The following is an 18284-nucleotide window of genomic DNA, read 5'->3' on the forward strand; positions in this document are numbered from 1 at the left end:
TGTATACTACACATAGGTCCTTGTATCCGCTGTCTAACCCGTGGGGAGCGTTGTCAACAAGTTGAGGTTTACAGTCCCTAAGTCTCTTAGGTGTATTGCAGGTTGTTTGTCTCAACGCCCACCTCCATTTACCACTCTCTGTCCTAACAGCAATCTGTCCTATGGTTGTGCTTTGGTAGTACTCCTTCACACCTGTGTTGCTTGCCATGCTGGTTTTTTCGGTGGAAAAGCTAGAGGAGATGACCTATCCTTGAAAAACAGCGATGCCGGCGCCCCATAGTCCTGGTGGAGCCGCTATCGGACCCATCGCACGAAATTGAAAGGCCGAGAACTCTTGACATCTAATTAACCAGTACTTTTTCTTAATGTAAGGTTGGTGTGGTGAACCTGGATAGAGAACGCTCGCAATAGCGAGAATCATTTTTGAAGCCAAAGCATGCTTTTCAACATACTGTTAATTGCTATGTTAGAGAGAGGGAGCTCGTTTCGGAGCAACAACCATCTATAAATTTGTGACGCTGTTGCGTTTGCATTAGTATAAATGCACAACATTTTGTATCATTGTATGATGACAAGGTTAGCTAGAGTAGTTGGGAAGAAAGCAACATACTGTCTTCTGTTTTGGACCTTCAATCCATTCTTTGGACAAAGGATGCATTGCTATACAGATAAAATTTCAGACATCAATTGTACTCCTTTCTATAGGATTCTAGATCCCAGGAGAGTATGTAAAAAGTGTTGAATACACTCTAGTTGAGACAGACTCTCTTCTACACGGACACCTCTATTCATATCCACTACCTATGCAATCATTGTATATTCCTACCCCCTGATTGTAGTGTGCTCATTTGGCCAACATAATGTCAAGTCTCCAATGGCGGTTGAAGTTTCGGTTCCCACGTGAGATAGCATTGCTGTTCGCGTTGTTCCGTAACAACGGCGCCGATTCGGGCATAGAACACCAAGCCGCGCGTGTTACGTGCGTGGGCCGTCCAGGACAAGTGTGAGCAACCGTGGGTGTGTGCCACAGCCGCCAATTCGTGCATGAAAGCGAGTCCGGTGCCTTGGTTACGATAGGTTTCGCGAACAAACAGGTCATCCAACCACAGACTCGGCTGTCCGCGGAATGATGAGAAACAAAAATGGTAGAGCGCCAAGCCTAGGATACGGTCATCGGAAGTCGCTAGCAGGAGGTGTGCATAAGGATTTTCGTTAAAGAGTGTGCCCCTTAGACTGTCCAGAGTGACTAGGACGACGGTTTGGCTGTCACCAAGCGATTGGTCAAAGGCAGCCTTTTCGCGAATCAGGTTGTACACGACGTCCAAGTCTTCTTGAGTTGCCTGGCGGATTACAATGGAACCCTTGTCCAACATCAGTGTCATGGTGAGGGAGTATACGCCGTTTCGGTTTCGTGGGATGGAATGCGGAGCCACCACGAAACCGAATTGTTGGTACAACTTTCGTGCGGCAAGGTTGTCTGCTAGACAGCTGAGGGCTACGCCCCGAACCTTACCGGTAGCCCTTTGTAGGATACGTTCCAGTAAGGCGGATCCAAAGCCTCGACCTTGATGGGTAGGTAGGACCGCTATGGCGAGTTCGGGCAATGGCTCCGAGTCGAGCGGGTATGGCTGGAAACGATCCGTTGCGGCGAATCCGTCGAGCAAGAATCAGAGCCAGGCGGCACCTACGACTAAATTGTTACCGGTGCTGTTGATGCTTGTATTGGTGAGCGCCAGAATGCCGATATCGCCGTCGCGGGTGCCATAATCGAGTCCGTACTGGGCCAAGATCGGGAGTCTTTGGACGTAGTCAACGGTTTCCTGTTTGGCGGCGATTTGGAGCATGGTCCACACAACTTCCTGATCAACAATGGTCAAATCGCGCAAGATCATGACATCAGAAGAATCGATATTGGTGTGGGTTGCCGTCGACATGAGACGGGATTGTTAGGGACTTGATTGGGGTGGCAATCCTAGCAAGGATTGATCCCGGACCCAGGGAGATTTCAAAGCGTTGGCCAACCAGCGACAGGTTGATGTAGGATGGAACACCCAAATGAAGTATAGACAAGCTACAGACACCCAAGCAGGAATGACCAAAAGCTGCCTTGGTTTTGCCCTACCACGCACCATGATACATGTGTGTGGTGTTTTTGTGTGTATCTCTATTGTTGCCTTGACGTCGTATCTCGCGAGAATGATTTGGATGTGGGGCATCTACAGTTCTAGTAGCTAGAGCTGAATCTGGAATATACAATAAGTAAATAACAGTAAAGTGGACTCAACAGCAAATGTTTATAGAATCCCGGTCCGCGTTGCCGGTCGATTTGTCTTAGGATATGTCACATTACGTGGAATCGCTTTGATGACATATTCGATCGAAGGTTAATACGGAACAGCTAAAACCCGGAAACCTCTGTTATGTTACATTAGAAATTCTCTCGACGATGACCTCTCACTGCCTCTACAGGCGAGCATCCCATTCTCGCCAAAGGATGGAATCGTACCCAACTCTACACAAGAGTAGCCTCCTCCAGCCTTTATCCATGGAAAAGCGTGCGGCTTCATCATGTCACTTCGCAAGCGTGGTGGAGACGGCAACCCGGACGATCTCACAACGCGTCGACACGGGGACCGACTCTCTTGGGGGCACCTGATGCACGGGGTAAAAGCGAAGTCCCCATGCCTTGGACGAATCCGATCACTCGTACCGTGTCGGCTCCTAATAATACTCAGTGTGCTCCTGGGAGTTTGCTTTATGTACGTACGAACAAATTCCGTGTTGTGGGTGGATCCTGTGCGACCGGATTCGACAGTCACTTCGGAAACGTTTTCTACGATTGCGCCGGACGCTCCGCTCAAACATATTCTCTACTTTACTCCGTATTGGGACGGGAAAGATTATCATTTCGGGACAGGTCAGGAACCCTTCCTCCAGGCCAATTGTCCCGTCAATCGCTGTTTTGCTACAATAGATCGTGGTCATTTGCCGACCCTAGCGGATTTCGACGCCTTTCTCGTGCACGCGCATTACGATCATATCCGCGTATCTGAATTCCGTAATATCTCCACTTGGAGGCAGCCCCATCATCGCTTTGTTCTACTCGCAATGGAGAGCCCCGATTACGGTAGTCCACGAATTCCAGCACGACCGTTCGAACTTGACTACCGGGAAGGCACCGTTGATCCCTTTGATGATTTCTTCCACTGGACCATGAGTTACCGTTGGGACAGTGATCTGCCTCGCCCTTACGGATGGTTCCAGGATAGACAATCGACCGAGTTCTATCCATCCCTTCCCAAATCCTGGAAACCTTACGACGAAGCCGAATTTCTTCGGTGGCTGCCTCGTCAACCCCCTGCCTTTCGTCAATTGGCGCGGAGGCCCCAGAAAGTGGCCTGGGTGGTGTCTAACTGCAACGCCGCATCGGGTCGGGACGACTACGTCCGGGAACTCCAAAAGTATATTCCTGTAGACGTGTTTGGTCGTTGTTCCGGCACGCCCTGTGACCAACCCTACAACTCAATCCAAGTCGACAATTGTACCGTACGCGTGCGCGAAGACTACAAGTTCTACCTCGGTTTTGAAAACACCTTCTGCAACGACTACGCCACGGAAAAGTTCTTTGGACGTGTCGGGAACAACCTCGTCGTCACAATGGGCCAGGCCAATTATAGTCGCCTCGCTCCACCCCATTCCCATTTGGACGTCCGGGACTTTCCTTCACCCCGGGCTCTGGCCGAACGTTTGCGGTACCTCGACCAGAACGACACCGCCTACTTGAGCTACTTTTGGTGGCACGCACACTACCGCGTCTATCCGGCACACCTTGCTCAGAAACCCCGTGAGGAACACTTTAGCCGCAGCATGTGCAAATTATGCGAACGGTTACACGCACCCGAGGCGGAGAGAGCGGCTCCCACGTACAGCGATTTGCAAACCTGGTGGACGGAACCCTCCGAATGCGGAAAGCAACAACGCGCCGTCACGGCCTCGTGGAAGTTCGATCCGTGACGAATTGTGTGCATGAGCGTTCGGATATAAAAGGCATCGACGGTGAAACCATGGTCTGTTTTTATTGTTGCGGTACTCGCCAATTCAGCATATCGGCAACACTGCAGCACGGGTGTGAAAATAGGGATACCAATGTTTGCAAATTTTACAGCTAAAGAACAAGCAACCTCCCCTTTGGGAGCCTGGCCAAACGAAGGAAAGTACCGGCATTATTATATTGCACAAACCACCGCGTTACTTGACTAGCGTCATTGAATAACTCAGACCACTTGTATAGATATATTTTGTTGCTGCTCCGCTGGTGTGATTGATGCTGTATCCGACATATCTTTGGCAATGAGCCCTCGATACTCCTCTCCAGAAGGAGAGGGTGACGTTTCGGTGCTAGATGGAAGCTCTCCTTCTTCGATGCGACAATCCTGTGATACTTCATCTGGTGCCGCATCAACGCCTTCTAACAGCAGAGCATCGTGCTCACGATCCGCAATCCGCTCCTGCTGCGCTGCCTCACAAAAAGCATCGCTTTGTCTTTGAATTGCCAACAGCGTTTCCTGCCGTACCGTGAGTTCTTCGATTCTCCGGCGAATTGTTTCACAATTGGCAACAATCTCCTTGTGTTGCTCAATTACCGTCTGCAGGGTATCTTCGTCCCTCTCCCACGCTTCCATACGCCGGTCCCAGTCGCGTGGGAGCTCTTGTTGGCCTGCTTCCGGATCCTCCAGACTAGACTCCCGTCGCTCCGTCTTGAGCATTCGGGCCCGTTCATCCAGCGCGATTCGATACTGTCGCGTCCGCTGTCCGAGAAAGATTTCTTGAGCGTGCGACGCCTCGTACAGAGCCTGCGCTTGCGTCAATTCCTCCCTCAGAGCCGCCAGCTCCGCCGTGCCGTCCGCGTCCCCCATCTCCGTCGCCACGGCGACCCGTACCGCCGGATCCACCTTCTGGGCACGACGACGGACCGATGGGGCACACCCAAGCCGTCCACGGGCTTTCCCCACTAGACTGTACAAACGCTGCATGGTAGACTAGTTGCGATGCTCTTTGGTAGAAGGAACCTTCAGTTAGCGAACGCGCGGACGGAGACTGGTTTGGGAGGGTTAGGGTTAAAAATGGCTCCCAGTAACATGAGCGAAAGAGTCGATATATGCAAACGCTTTCCAGAATATGGATTTGGGTACCGAGTCAGAACGCCGGGACTGGTTGTCGCCAAAAAGTATGCGGAAGACGGTGATTGTCTCCGGCATTCACCATGGCGAACGCCGATGGTATCCTAGAGGCTGCGCATCCCTACTACCCACACGCAAGCGAGTACGGGCATGAGCTACCGCAGCAGCCACCCGAGGTCTGGAGTATCACCGACTTTGGTCGAGTCAATGAACGTTCACGGGACGGCAGCGTCCACGCGACAGACGAAGTCTTCAACACCGCTTCGCATTTTGCCGCCACCTTTCTCAGCTTCCTCGGCACGGTCCTACTCGTTGTGCAAGCTAGCGCTCGACACGAACCGTGGAAAATTGTCAGCTTTAGTATATACGGCGCGTCGCTCGTCTTTCTGTTCGCCGCCAGTACCTTGCACCACGGCTTGACCGGAGTGCACGAAGCCTTCTTTCGTAGACTGGACTATCTCGCCATCTACCCCTTAATTTCCGGTACATTTACCCCGCTCTGTTTGGTCTTCTACCATGACAGTCTTATTGGATGGGTCTTTGGTGCCACCGTCTGGGCCATTGCCATACTCGGCATGGTGGCCACTGCATTCTGGTTCCACAAAATTCCCAAATGGTTGTCCATGACTGCCTACATGACGCTGGGTTGGTTGGGAGCGTGCATGACCTATTGGCTCATACCAGTCTTGGGAATGGATGGTTTTGGACTCTTTTTGTTCGGCGGAATCTTGTACACCGGGGGAGGATACGTTTTCTACACTGAACGACCGAACCCCTATCCCGGAACCTTTGGCTTTCACGAAATATGGCACGTGACGGTCGTACTTGCCGCTACCTGCCATTGGCTACTCATGTACACTTACGTCCTGCCATGGGAAAGCGCGACATGAGCAAGGCTGGGACCAACTGGGACGTGGCACTCGGGGAAAGTGGACGTATGTGTTGGACAGGACTGTGCTACAAAGGGCTACGGTTTTCGAACGCAATTCTTTGGCTCGTGGACGATGCGCTGCCCTGCCTTTGACCGCAATGCGTTGATGCGTTGTCGGAGCTGCGCAAAGTTGAATATCCAATGATCCCTGCTTTTGCTTTACTGTTAAAGGAAGCTCTACTTAGCGTCGGTAGTCGGGTCGGAGATGTATATTATAGTTAGTTACCATTGTAGACGACAAATCCCGCGCTAGGAGTATTCGCCGAAATTTGTTGGACTATACCTCGAAGTCATTACTAGGTCTCAATTCCGAAGGTTTAGCAATATAGACCCTTCTATCTCGAAACAGTAGGCTGTGTCCCCCTTGACGCATCAAACACATGATTCATTCCACTTCACAGTCAACCATGTACTTTGGATTGCCCAGTGTTTGATTAGACACCAGAATTCGCAGGCTTATGTTGGTCGGAATGGTCCGGCTTGAGAACACCCTGGCCTCCATAATTTAGGGCAAAAAATTTCCTCGAGGACGGATTCGAGCAATAATTCATTTTAAATTTACTTTTTTTGGCGGCGACCGACGAAACCCCCAACAGCATCCGCCACAAAATCGGCAGACAAACGCAACAACATGTAACGCAATACGGCACCACCTCGTTTTGCGCAAAAATTTGGGGTTCGAACCTTTTCATAAGAACACTAGAGTTCCTAGCAATCTCAGGGTTCTCAAGCTTCAGCTTGCGGAAGAGAGTCCTACGGTATCTAGCAGTATGTGGACCGACTCGCACATAATTTGTGGGAAAATCTTCCTCCGATATCTTCATCATGGAAAACGTTTCTCGTACACTCAAGTGGGCCAAAGGCTTCCTGGTGGTATCCGTTTGGGTCACTGCCTTTATCGCATTCACGGCACTCCATGGAAGAGTTAGCAACAACGGTCGAGAGATGACGTTAGAAGTCGCCAGTCGCTCGCCTGAGCGAATCGAACACGAAAGAGCGATGCAGGGAAGAATGAGATCCTTAATTCACCATAGTATCGTTGAAGAAGATCAAGAAACTCGCAAGCTGTGGAGCGGCGACCGAATGAAAGTGCGAACGCCATTATGGGACAGAATAAAGGGATTTCCAATCTTTCGCTCACCGACTTCTACTCCGGCCCCTACTCCGACCCCGACCCCGGCCCCCACGCAAGAGCCAACGGGGGTGGTTTCCATTGAGAGACCACTGTCAACACCCAACGAAGCCCCTTTGACCTCGTTTTCTGGTCAAAATCCGACGCCTTCGCCCAGAATTACCGCGCTCACAAACAGACCAACTGGCTGTTCCGGTCCTCTGTCATCGCCCCCATTTCCCGGTAAAAAGGGAATTGGCTTCACGCTTCGAGAAGCAGGAAGACCGGGCTCTTGGGTAGAGCATCTTCCCAGAGTTTTGGCTCTGAATGTCTCTTGGAACTATTCATGGAATTCGGTTCGGATTCCTCAACAACCGGAAAACATTGAATTTTTACCCATGATTTGGGGAGCATGGGGAGCAGCGGCTGTCCAGCGTAAAATCGAAAGGGATATACTGCCAGAGTACCGAGCAGGTCGAGTCCAACGATTTCTAGGATTTAATGAGCCAGATCATCCTAATCAGTCGAATATGCTTGTCGATTCCGCTGTTGAATTTTGGCCGATTCTCGAAGGGGCTCAAATTCCGTTGGCGAGCCCCTCGGTAGCGCATGGTACCGGCGAGTGGATGCAAACGTTCATGTCCCGTGCTGATAACGAGTGCCTCCGCATGGAGTATATTGGTATTCATTGGTATGGAGGAGCAGATGCTCCAACGTTTAAGGAAAAAATGCGTGAAATTTTCGAACTCTACGACGGTAAACGTCCCCTGCTCATTACCGAGTTTGCGCCGGCCGATTGGACCGCGACTGTACCGGAAAACAATATGTATTCACAAGCGCAAATACTAGCTTTCATGAAAGAAGTTTTGCCCTGGCTTGAAGCGCAGGACTGGATTTCGGGCTATGCTTGGTTTCCATTCAAGCCTTCATTCCCGGCCGGTTCCACCTCCGCCTTGTTTGACGAAGCGGGAAATTTAACCAAACTGGGAGAGTACTACGCGACTGTTTCAAAGTCTAATCCTCGCGGTGATCAAAGCATTTCCATTTAATTTCGAAAGTGTAAGAGATTATACATCTTTTTATCAAGGCCGGGAGTGACGGTTGTTATAGACTTTAAATAGCACATCGCAAAAATTCAATTAGTTTGTCGCATTAAAAACGCTTCCTTTTATGTTCGCGAGAGAAACTATCTTTCAAGCCCCAAACTGGCGGCGGTAACTGGTGTTGGCACAATACCACTCGGATTCAAAGGAAACAACTGACGATAGTAGGAACCACACGCGTCAGGTAGATCGATCGATGAACTGACGCCCTCCAAGCCCCAACAGCGTTTGAGCCATGCATATATCTCAGGATAGTCGCTGCGTATACGTAAGTGGGCCCCTCCTGCTCGGAATAAAGGTGCATAGGCGCAATCAAATCGTAACATTGTTGGCAGAAGTCGTAAGTCTGCTTCACTAAACTGGTCTCCCAGCAAGAAGTTCCGGTTGTATAGTTGTTTTTCAACCTTAGCAAGACCCTCTCTCACTGATGAAGACGCTTCATCGTATGCGGCTTGAGTAGTTGCAAAACCACAGCGGTAGACGCCATTGTTCACCATATCGTACACCCACTCATTGGTTTTGTCAATCTCTTGGGTCAGTTCTTCAGGGTAAAGATTGAATCTCTGTATTCCAGGATCTCCTCCCAGTCGTACGCTGTTGAGCATGCGTACAATATCAGACGACTCGTTGGAAACTATACTCCGGGACTTTTTATCAACAAGTAGAGGGGCGGTGCAACGACCTCGGTAACCTGGTGATAATTGATCATACACTTCCCGTAAATCCTTGTTTCCAAAGGGATCACGATCAGTCGCCGAGAATATCCAGCCACCCCGAGAGGCCTTTTCTGGATTGTCCTCTAGTCGCGTGAGTGAAATACCATCTCTCAAGTTCAGCAAGTTCACTGCTAAGAGACAACGATGGCACCAGGGACAAGGATTGCCCAAATACAAATGGTATCGACCAGCTTCGTCAGGAAACTCGGTAGTGCCGAGACGTCCCTGAAATTTGTATGAGGGTCGTTGATAGTTTCCAGTTTCATCCTGAGGTGCCAGCTCCGCCATCATTCGTTTCCAGATAAACTTCCAACCTTCCTTGGCCGTTTTGACAAGGTTTCCCTGTGGAACCACGCCCCCAGCGAGTTCTAGTAAGTTGAAGCCTTTGTCGATTTTTACGCCAAGTACCGTTGAAGACAGCGTTGCTGACTGTGAATTGCGAATGCATCGAGAGACTACTACCTTTGGGATATGAAATGCAGAGGCCCTCGTACAGGGCCGTGGACCGTCAAGAATGCACCATGCGACGAATACAGGCAGCGAGAATACGCGGCAAAGCCTCATGTCAGCCTGTATATGTAGAGAAGTTTCGGTACCCTTTTGCGAAGACTTTCGACGGTCAACCAGGCCGACGTGCGCTATTACAAGAGTATCCGCCCAACAAGTTCAAGAGCAGAAGACGGTGTTTCACTGTCGACTCAAGAGGTTGATCGGTTGAATGTATCTATGCTCTTCGATACCTGATGCCAAGTGAATCGGGAGAAATTACAATCCACGACGATTTCTCTTAGACATCTTTGTTGACCGTCCACACACGGGTTTCCATCTCTCCCTAGCATCTGGAATATCTAAATTTGCAGCTTTCTGATACAAAGTGTTTAGTTATAAAGGCTGAAGGGAGCATAGTTGAATGGAAAATGCTCTTCCAAGAACATTTCAGCCTCGTACTTGGTACATTGAACTGTCAATCATTGCTTTTGACGCACCCCGAGATGTTGACCTCCAAATTTGCAAATCGTACCGTTTCATCTTTCTTAGCCTGAGCCATACCATTCTCGCAGCCTAGGTCGATTGTCTTTGGAGTTCACAGTACGGTGTTCTTTGTACCGTATGATCACAAATTCTGAGAACGACCTCAAAAATCCGTTATAAGCATCCGTTTTAGTGGCCAAGAAGCAATCTGATACAATCATTTTACAGTGATAGCAATAGTCAAGGTCCCTGGTGATTGCTCGGCGAATGGTTTGTGGACGATCCATTGGGCTTTGGTGGAAACATAGACGGCTGCCAATTTTACAGAGGTTAGTCCATTCTGTATTCTTTGGATACATACAACTGGTACCTGCGATCGAGCATGCGATGGGATGTCTTGACCCCGTAGGAACTGGCGAAGCTTAACCGGTTTACTGTCTTTCGACTTCCACTCCGGTATGATTGGAAGGTTGTGACGTGCCACAATCGTTTGCAGCACTTCTATTGACCCTTCCGATATCCAAGCTTCCGGAACATTGAGTGTGAACGAAATGGTGCTCGAGCTGGACATCTCACCGGCCACGACAGTCCAATCAAGCGAAACATCTTTGTCATTGCTACTTGTTTCAATGTCACGGTCCAGAGAAATCCGTAATATGGCGCCGTCCCTTACAACGTTCCAGCCTTTGCCAATATTGAGACGCCATTGCCGATTGTCGGGATGGTACCGGCACTGTGATACGACTCTATCCAATTGATCAAAAGAAAATCGCGAACCATTTGTTTGCTGTGAGATCCAGGAGTACAATGCTTGTTTGTGCACCATTGAGTCAAACTTAGCATTCTGTGGTAGTAAAAAGAAGGAATTACTCTTGTCTTGAGTATCGTCCACAAACCCCCGTGCTCGAACGGACAGATCTGTCGCAATTTCCTGACTTTGTTGACTCAAATTGTCGAACCGACGTTGCATAGTTTCAGAGCTCCCCACTAGATCTGTCAACAAGGGAATCAATTCGTTCCGTACACGGTTTCGTAGGTACTTGTCGGAATTATTGGATTGGTCGTTGCGCCAGGCCCAGCCGTTGTGCTCGAGAAATTCGACAATGTCCCGCTTTGACACACCCAGAAGGGGTCGCGCGTACCAAATGTTGACATCATCCTTGAGCGACGAGACGGATGGTCGTGTGAGAACTTGCATCCCGGAAAGGTTTGTCACGTGCACGCCACGAAGGAGTTTCAGGAGCATGGTTTCGTTGGAATCATCGCGATGATGGGCAGTAACAATCATCCCGCATTGGCCGTCCTTCCGTCCAAGCAACGATCCCAACTGTTCCTCCATTTTTGACCGTCGCCAACTTCGTGCAATATCTTGTGAGAAGGTGGAGCCATGCCAGTCGGAGACCGAGTCGTTCCAGAAGTGGCAAGTGAGTGGTAGCCCGTAGTCATGACATATGGTCTCGACAAAAGAGCGGTCGAGATCACTTTCTTTGCCCCGTTGCTGGTGATCAAAGTGCACTACGTGAACATGCACAGAAAGCCAAGGACTGAATTCGTCAGAGAACTTCCAGCCGGTCAGTGTGTCACTGTTGCCACCGTCTGGTTCATTGTCAGGCTTTAGTGTTTGCATAATCCCATGCAACAGCCCCACGGAGTCACATCCACCACTCACACCCACCAACAACACGAGTCTCCCATTTTCGAGATGAGTTCCAGGATACGCCTTTGGCAAAATAGTATTTCGAAAACAACGCTGTATGGCACAGGGAATTCCGTTCTCTCGGACGGGGTGGCTCTGGTCATCTTCCGATGCGGAGAGGGCACTGTGGTGGAAGGTACTCCTTTGCGCAGAGGGCGACAAAGCACCCAACGAGCTGCAGCTACGGAATAATCCTTGCGATGGCACTTTCCCTCCGCCACGGCTCCGTCGCCTATCGCACACCCGTTCTACGTCTGGGTGGCGAATTATTCCAAGCGCGCAAAGACAATTCGGTGCGACGAGGCACAGGACCGAAACGTGATGGTAGAGGTAGTATCCGCAACGTCCACCAGTTGCTGTTCCATACAGCATTATTATCTGTAGGGCCACTGAGAGTGCGGCGAGTCGGCTACCATCATAGACCAAGCGACGGGGATTGCTTCGACTCATGAGCTCATCATTGTTTGCTGCCGCGCCCGTCGCGACGAAAAGGATGGGTCGGGCAACGTCGCAATGCAAATTCCTTTCGGTAAACCCAAACGGTTTACAGTCGACTCGACCTCAAGCGTCTGTACGCGAACAAGAGATCTGTCCAGATCACAGTCACAGTCATGTCGGAAATGTAAATAACGTACGAAAATGTTAGCCATCTTTGGAGAGAATATCCTTTGAACCAACCGCAATCATCGTAAACCAACTCTAATCTGCGATCGTTGTAGCTATTTCATTGACTGTGAGAGCATGAGGAGACTGACGATCCGGAAGGAGCCCCTGCACTTTTTTTGGTAGAGCATTATCTTGAACCAACTTACAAATAAGGAATTTGCTATACTTGGATTAATGCTATTGCACGCAAGTGAGCTTCAAGCAAGTAGTTCTACCACGGTACGGCTGTGGGCGGAATCCGAAAATGTTGTCTTGCTCAGGCCACAACCGAAATCATCGATCGCCAGATTTAACTGTACCTCAAATTAAAATTCCAAGAAACCAACATTGGCATGCACGGATGGTCCCTTCCAGCAAAATCGATCCAACGGTAACGTGTACGTCGCTTTAAACAAATTGGGTCAACTCAAAATCGTCAACAACCAAATCCATACCAAGTGGGAATTCGGAAAGTATCACTCGCATGTTTGCGACACCCCCTCGCCATCCTGAACCATTCGCTGGGATTGTCCAATAGCCTTTGAACTCGTTAAATCCATTGGCTACCCAAGTGTCCCCACCGTCGAAGCCGCTGATCCGGAAAGAATGCTGAGTCCAAGATTGGTCGCGCACAATGAGCTGCACCTGAGGGCACATTTCGCCTTCCGAGGACGAGCCTGTGTTACATGAGGCTCCCCTTCCAGTCGTTGAGTCGACAAGCTTCAAGCGAGCAGAAAACTCCCATGTGGTACCCTGCTTTAGACATTTCAAGTCCAGACCTTCTCGCCATTGGTGTGATGGTCCCACCCAGTACCGGTTGCGATTACCAGAGGCGTAGTACATAGCTGTGGCAGATTTATAGCCAGCTGTGGTAGACAATGTACCGGCTCCTTGTGCATCCCAATATCCGTTGTAACCACGCTCAAAGTCCGAGTTTGCGATCAAGTTTCCACATGCGGCGAGAGCTGTCGTCGGACTAGGCGTGGGGGGAAAGGTGGTACCTCGAGCCTTGTAGAGAAGAGCGATATCATCATCATCCGGTGCCGTTGGGCAAAGCTTTTCCTGGAACACAATCTCGACATTCGTTGGGTACACAGGCACTCCCTTGTCGAGGAAGTAAGTGTCGTACTCCCGTCCTGACGGGACATGCACGGCAAATCGGCGAGGCCAGGGGTGGTTAAAGTGTACGTAACCGGAGAGTACGGTACAGTCGGACGCGTCCTTGCGGTCGCATACTTTGAGCTTGTAGTCTCGACTTTGGCCCACTGGGACGTAGTAGTGAACGGTGCGGAAGCAAGTGTTGCTACAGTAGGTGTAGCATCGAGCTGCGTTTTCGGTACATGCACTGGGATTGACAAAGCTTGCCAGCTCCGGCGAGTTGACCATCAGAGTAGAAGGAGCAGAGGCAACGCCGTCGAGAAGAGAACCTGTGGTATCGGACACGTACACATCACGTGCACCGGCAGACTTTCCACGACAAAAGTCAATCGAGTTCGCGTCACTTACGGTGGCGCCGGAGTACTGTGAGAACATCTCGAACGATTTGTACCCGTCGAGTCGGGAATCCAGCTCGATTGCGGTTGAAGACGAACACACCGCGTTGGAAAATCCAGAAAATCTGACTTTGTCCAAAATGACACCGTTGAGCTCCGAATCCATCTTGTCTTTCCATGGATTAGTCGATTGGAAAGATATCCCTTGGGCGCAAGGTGCTTGGGCAAAGCGATTCCTTCTGACCACGTCCTTGAATAGATCGGAATAGCCAACAATGGTTGTGTCGGTGACATGAATTTCTTCGTCACGATCGATTTGAATGGCATATCTGTTGTCCGAGAACTTATTGCCAGTCAGAACGATGTTTCGTGTCCGGTGGATACGGAGCGCAAGGTGATGGTTGCGGAAGAACTTGTTGTTTTTGAAGTACTGCAGTGTTTCCGGGATGTAACCGCTCAAGTAGTAGGTCATCCCTACCCCAAATACGCTATGAACGACGTTGTCTTCGAACTTGCGGGTCGGAACCATCATAGGATCAAAGTCTTGGTGCTCGTTGGCCAGGTTTCCACGGACCAACAGCTCAAACCAAAAGCCCAGGGCTTCGGATCCGGCTACTACATTTCCGATCCACGAGTTGTCAGCGTTCGTGATCCAGAAGGTACTGGCAGACCTATCAGATTCCCTGCCGTTGCTACCCATGTTCGGAATAGTGACCTTTGCTTTAATAGTGCGTATGCCAATGTTTCGTATAAACTGATTGCCCGTCTCGATGCCATCTTCTAACATGTAACAGTGTCCTTTGGTGAAATAGGCTACATTTTCTTGAACAAGGAGGTTGTTGGTACCGTGGACGACAACGCAGCGCTGGTTGGAATTGCGAATGGTATTCTTGACTACTACCGAGCCTGAGACATCCCCGCACATGTGAAAGTGGATTGGGTATCTACCCAAGAGGCCTTCTTGTCCGAAGTTAACGAGTTCCACTCCTTCGATACGCTGCCTCACTCGGGGAGTGTGCATGATCCAAAAGTGGCCACCCTTCGTTCCGGGGGCCCCTTCAAAGACAATGTTGCGTGACAGCAAGGCTACCTCGGTGGCAAAGTCTGGGCTGTCGCGAAGCGTGACCGGACGGTTGATGGGTTGGTCGAGATTGAGACGGACGCTATTGGAGCCGACGTTCGAAATGCTGGTGATTTTACGAACTTGCTCGCCAAAGTAACCTTGGTGCTCAGAGGTGATGACGATAGTTGCGCCGGCACCCCATTTATTACGGACCGAATTGGAAACGACAATGGCCGAGCTTCCGATAACGTCGTAAACGTGTAGCCAGGTTGGAGTGTTTGTAGGAAGGCCATTAACTGGAAATAGCGTAGAGAGATTTTTATGAGTGCCGATCGTCACGAATCGATGTGCAGAAACCAGCGTGATTCGTTTTTCATTGACATAAACTTACGGTTGACTTTTCCACCAGCTACTGTAATGGGGCGAGCCCCTCCGTTGCAGCTGGACCCGCCGCAAGCGTTCCTGTTGTTGTTGACTGGATCAAAATGTCGATCACCGTTACCATACAAGACAAACTTAATTGCGGGGCTCCCGTCGACAAGCTTGGAGCTTCTCATCTCGAGCTCGCCTTGAACCACAACCTCTGGTGTCTCCACAGTAAGCTCATAACGGTCGGGAAATACGAGCTTACCCCGGATATCGATACCTTCTTGCAGGGTGAGCTTGGGACTGTCGAGATTCATCACAATACATTGGCCACATGGGATGACGATGAGGGTGGTCTTGACGGCACTCCGCCCCCAACGCGATGTCCATGGAATGCAACTGGAAAAGCTCGAATTGCAAGTGAGTGGTTCAAAAGCATCTTCCGCGAGTCGACGTTGAGGAACCGATACAAGCGCGGTGCTGGAAGAGTGACGGACTCGAGGGGGTGCTTCGACGGCGACAACGTCGTCTTTGGATCCACGGACAGAGGCGCCTTCGCCTTCATCCGCAAAGAGCGCCAACAGAAGACATCCAATGTAGGCAACTTTCATTGTTCGAGTTTCGGTAGATCTCACAGTCAATTCGGGGTCTTTGTTTGAAAATGGAGTGAATTTCTATCTGAAGCACAGCACTTTTTCTGCTCCGTCGGCATAATGGATTTATTTCATGCTGAGCGTAACAACGACTCCTATTTTGAAATGACCAGCGAAGAGGACGAATCTATGTATTACAACTGCCTCCTTTTCCTCGTTCAATTTCTGATCAATGGGTCGGATGAGTTTCTCTATTGCCTTCCGCTAAAGCCTTGTACAACTCACATTTTCTTTAACCAGTGTCATCATGTCCATATGTAAAAAACAGTCGGAGTTGAAAGAAGCCTCATAAATGTCAACGGACAAAACCTGATGGACTATCCGCTTTTTAGGATTTATCGATATTTAATAATTATATCTACGTAGCTGTATGTATAATCCCGCCGACTCCAATTTGTCTCATAAATCATTGCGAATATGAGCCAAGTTCAGTTAAATGAAAGAAGCGAGGTCGTCTGACTGTCCTGTTTCGCTTGATGCCGGCCGACGCGAAGGATCGTCAGATGAAGAAAATTGACAGATCTGGCGAAAGAATTGGCCACCGCTTTCACAGTCACTGTCAATTCGCTTCATCACTACTATTCAGATAAACCGCGACTGTTTCCACGCCTATCAAATTGCCTACAACATTCTTTTGCCCGAGTGGTTTGAAAGCTAGACAGTCAGACAGGCCTTAGAATAGTCCATGGAGCGAAAGTCCCTGTTGAAAGGTTATTCGCTTCCGTTTGCGAAGGCCACCAGTGAGGCGTATCCGCGGGCAGGTTTGTTTCCTTGTCTTATCTTCAGACTGCAGCTCTAGTGCCTCGTCGAATCACAGGTCAACCCAACGAAGTTGTGAAGCCATTTCCATGAAGAAGCTAAGACGAGCCAGGTTAATGAATGCTTCTACAGAACAAATGCATGAGTATTGGTCCCGCACGAAAAGGCATAAAGACCAATGAAAAAGGACTTGTAGTGGGAGTCTCCAGGCCATAGGCTTCCATTTCTTCCCGGACCATACCGCAAACCAAAGCCACCGCGGCCCAACTCTAGCTTACAGTTAAGAATTATTGTGAATCAACTACGTTTTCTACAATATATTTTTTAATTTCCTTGTCTTTCGTGTAGGCCCTAAGTGTGATTTTTCGTTGGGAGAGAACAACCAAGAGGCCAATGGAGGTATGTTTGAGGGGTATCGAATGTTTGTTCATCCACAGATCCGGATCCCGGTCTAAGGTGGCAGGGCAGTAACAGTCGGCGGCAACTGGTAGCTCACATGTTACCTGTCCTAAGTACCTAGAGTTATGTCATTTTAGCTAGCTAGGGAGAGTACTCCCCATCTTCCGTCACCGCAAATGTTGTCAATCTCCTAAAATCGATCGGAGATCTCGATATTCACCGTCAGCGCGCCTTCATAAGTTCAAAAGATTGACTTTGAAGTAAGCTGGTACGTAGGCCCAATTTCTGGAGGTCATATTGTTTTTACATGTTTGCCATAGGACGGAAGTTCCGACATCTGAAGCAGCGGTTCAACAGCGATACTCGAGAAAAGGTTGACGCTAAACGGCACCTGGTCGTGATGGGCAACCGCGATTTTGGTATTCGATGTTTGACAGTGAATGAAGGAACGATTTTGTTGTCTTTTTAGGCCGCGGAGTTACATCAGATATTGCAGCTGGTAGGGTCGGATGACTCCCAGTCTGTTTTTTTTTGTACCAGCGTATAGGGAGCAAAATGACGTCTCAGAAACGCGAAATTCCCAATGTTCATTAAGCTATACCTCTTATGCCTTCGGGGCTATTGTTTGGTATGCCCGTTTTGTGGCACGTGGTCGTCATGGGCAACCGCGATTTTGGTATTTCGATGTTTGACAGTGAATGAAGGAACGATTTTGTTGTCTTTTTAGGCCGCGGAGTTGCATCAGATATTGCAGCTGGTAGGGTCGGATGACTCCCAGCCTGTTTTTTTGTACCAGCGTATAGGGAGCAAAATGACGTCTCAGAAACACGAAATTCCCAATGTTCATTAAGCTATACCTCTTATGCCTTCGGGGCTATTGTTTGGTATGCCCGTTTTGTGGCACGTGGTCGTCATGGGCAACCGCGAATTTTTGTAGTCGATTTGGGCTAGCTCTCCACCGCTCATTTGAAACGCAATCTTCTGAAACTAACTGCGGAAGTACAAAACAGATCTGACTGTGAAGAAGTATGGCACACCAGTAGCTAGCTAGAGAGGAAGCCACAGCCAATTCATCTTTACTGTTAATTGACTGTGAGTCACGTTTCGACGCCAGAACCAAAAATCGTTTTTCATGACGTCTGACGTCTCTTTGACTTCGCCCGAACAGTGAAAGATGTGTACCATATTTGGATTCTT

The 18284-nt window shown here is 49.5% G+C and overlaps 6 protein-coding genes across 6 annotated transcripts; 2 read left to right on the top strand and 4 right to left on the bottom strand.

Moving 5' to 3' along the window:
• Positions 1-938: 938 nt before the first annotated feature.
• On the bottom strand, positions 939-1373 carry PHATRDRAFT_13208 (predicted protein; the record flags this gene model as incomplete). Its single annotated transcript, XM_002181019.1, has 1 exon — positions 939-1373. A coding segment is annotated over one exon (435 nt), but the record flags the coding sequence as incomplete, so codon positions are not given.
• Positions 1374-2469: 1096 nt separating this feature from the next.
• Positions 2470-4218, top strand: Alpha--fucosyltransferase (predicted protein). The gene has a single exon (XM_002180847.1). It carries the CDS (start codon positions 2569-2571, stop codon positions 4012-4014), a length of 1446 nt encoding a protein of 481 aa, XP_002180883.1. The 5' UTR covers positions 2470-2568; the 3' UTR covers positions 4015-4218.
• Positions 4219-4229: 11 nt separating this feature from the next.
• On the bottom strand, positions 4230-5033 carry PHATRDRAFT_46555 (predicted protein; the record flags this gene model as incomplete). Its single annotated transcript, XM_002181020.1, has 1 exon — positions 4230-5033. One exon carries the CDS (start codon positions 5031-5033, stop codon positions 4275-4277), a length of 759 nt encoding a protein of 252 aa, XP_002181056.1. The 3' UTR covers positions 4230-4274.
• Positions 5034-5263: 230 nt separating this feature from the next.
• PHATRDRAFT_46556 (predicted protein) lies at positions 5264-6314 on the top strand (the record flags this gene model as incomplete). The annotated part of the gene is made up of 1 exon (XM_002180848.1): positions 5264-6314. The coding sequence occupies one exon, from the start codon at positions 5264-5266 to the stop codon at positions 6068-6070; it is 807 nt and encodes a 268-aa protein (XP_002180884.1). The 3' UTR covers positions 6071-6314.
• A 597-nt stretch (positions 6315-6911) lies between these two features.
• On the bottom strand, positions 6912-9737 carry PHATRDRAFT_20885 (predicted protein). Its single transcript, XM_002181021.1, has one exon. It carries the CDS (start codon positions 9603-9605, stop codon positions 8409-8411), a length of 1197 nt encoding a protein of 398 aa, XP_002181057.1. The 5' UTR covers positions 9606-9737; the 3' UTR covers positions 6912-8408.
• A 2712-nt stretch (positions 9738-12449) lies between these two features.
• On the bottom strand, positions 12450-15887 carry PHATRDRAFT_46559 (predicted protein; the record flags this gene model as incomplete). The annotated part of the gene is made up of 2 exons (XM_002181022.1): positions 12450-15206; positions 15302-15887. 2 exons carry the CDS (start codon positions 15885-15887, stop codon positions 12763-12765), a joined length of 3030 nt encoding a protein of 1009 aa, XP_002181058.1. The 3' UTR covers positions 12450-12762.
• Positions 15888-18284: the final 2397 nt, after the last annotated feature.

This window comes from Phaeodactylum tricornutum, chromosome 10 (genome assembly GCF_000150955.2).
Source record: "Phaeodactylum tricornutum CCAP 1055/1 chromosome 10, whole genome shotgun sequence".
Taxonomy (NCBI): Eukaryota; Bacillariophyta; class Bacillariophyceae; order Surirellales; family Neidiaceae; genus Phaeodactylum; species Phaeodactylum tricornutum.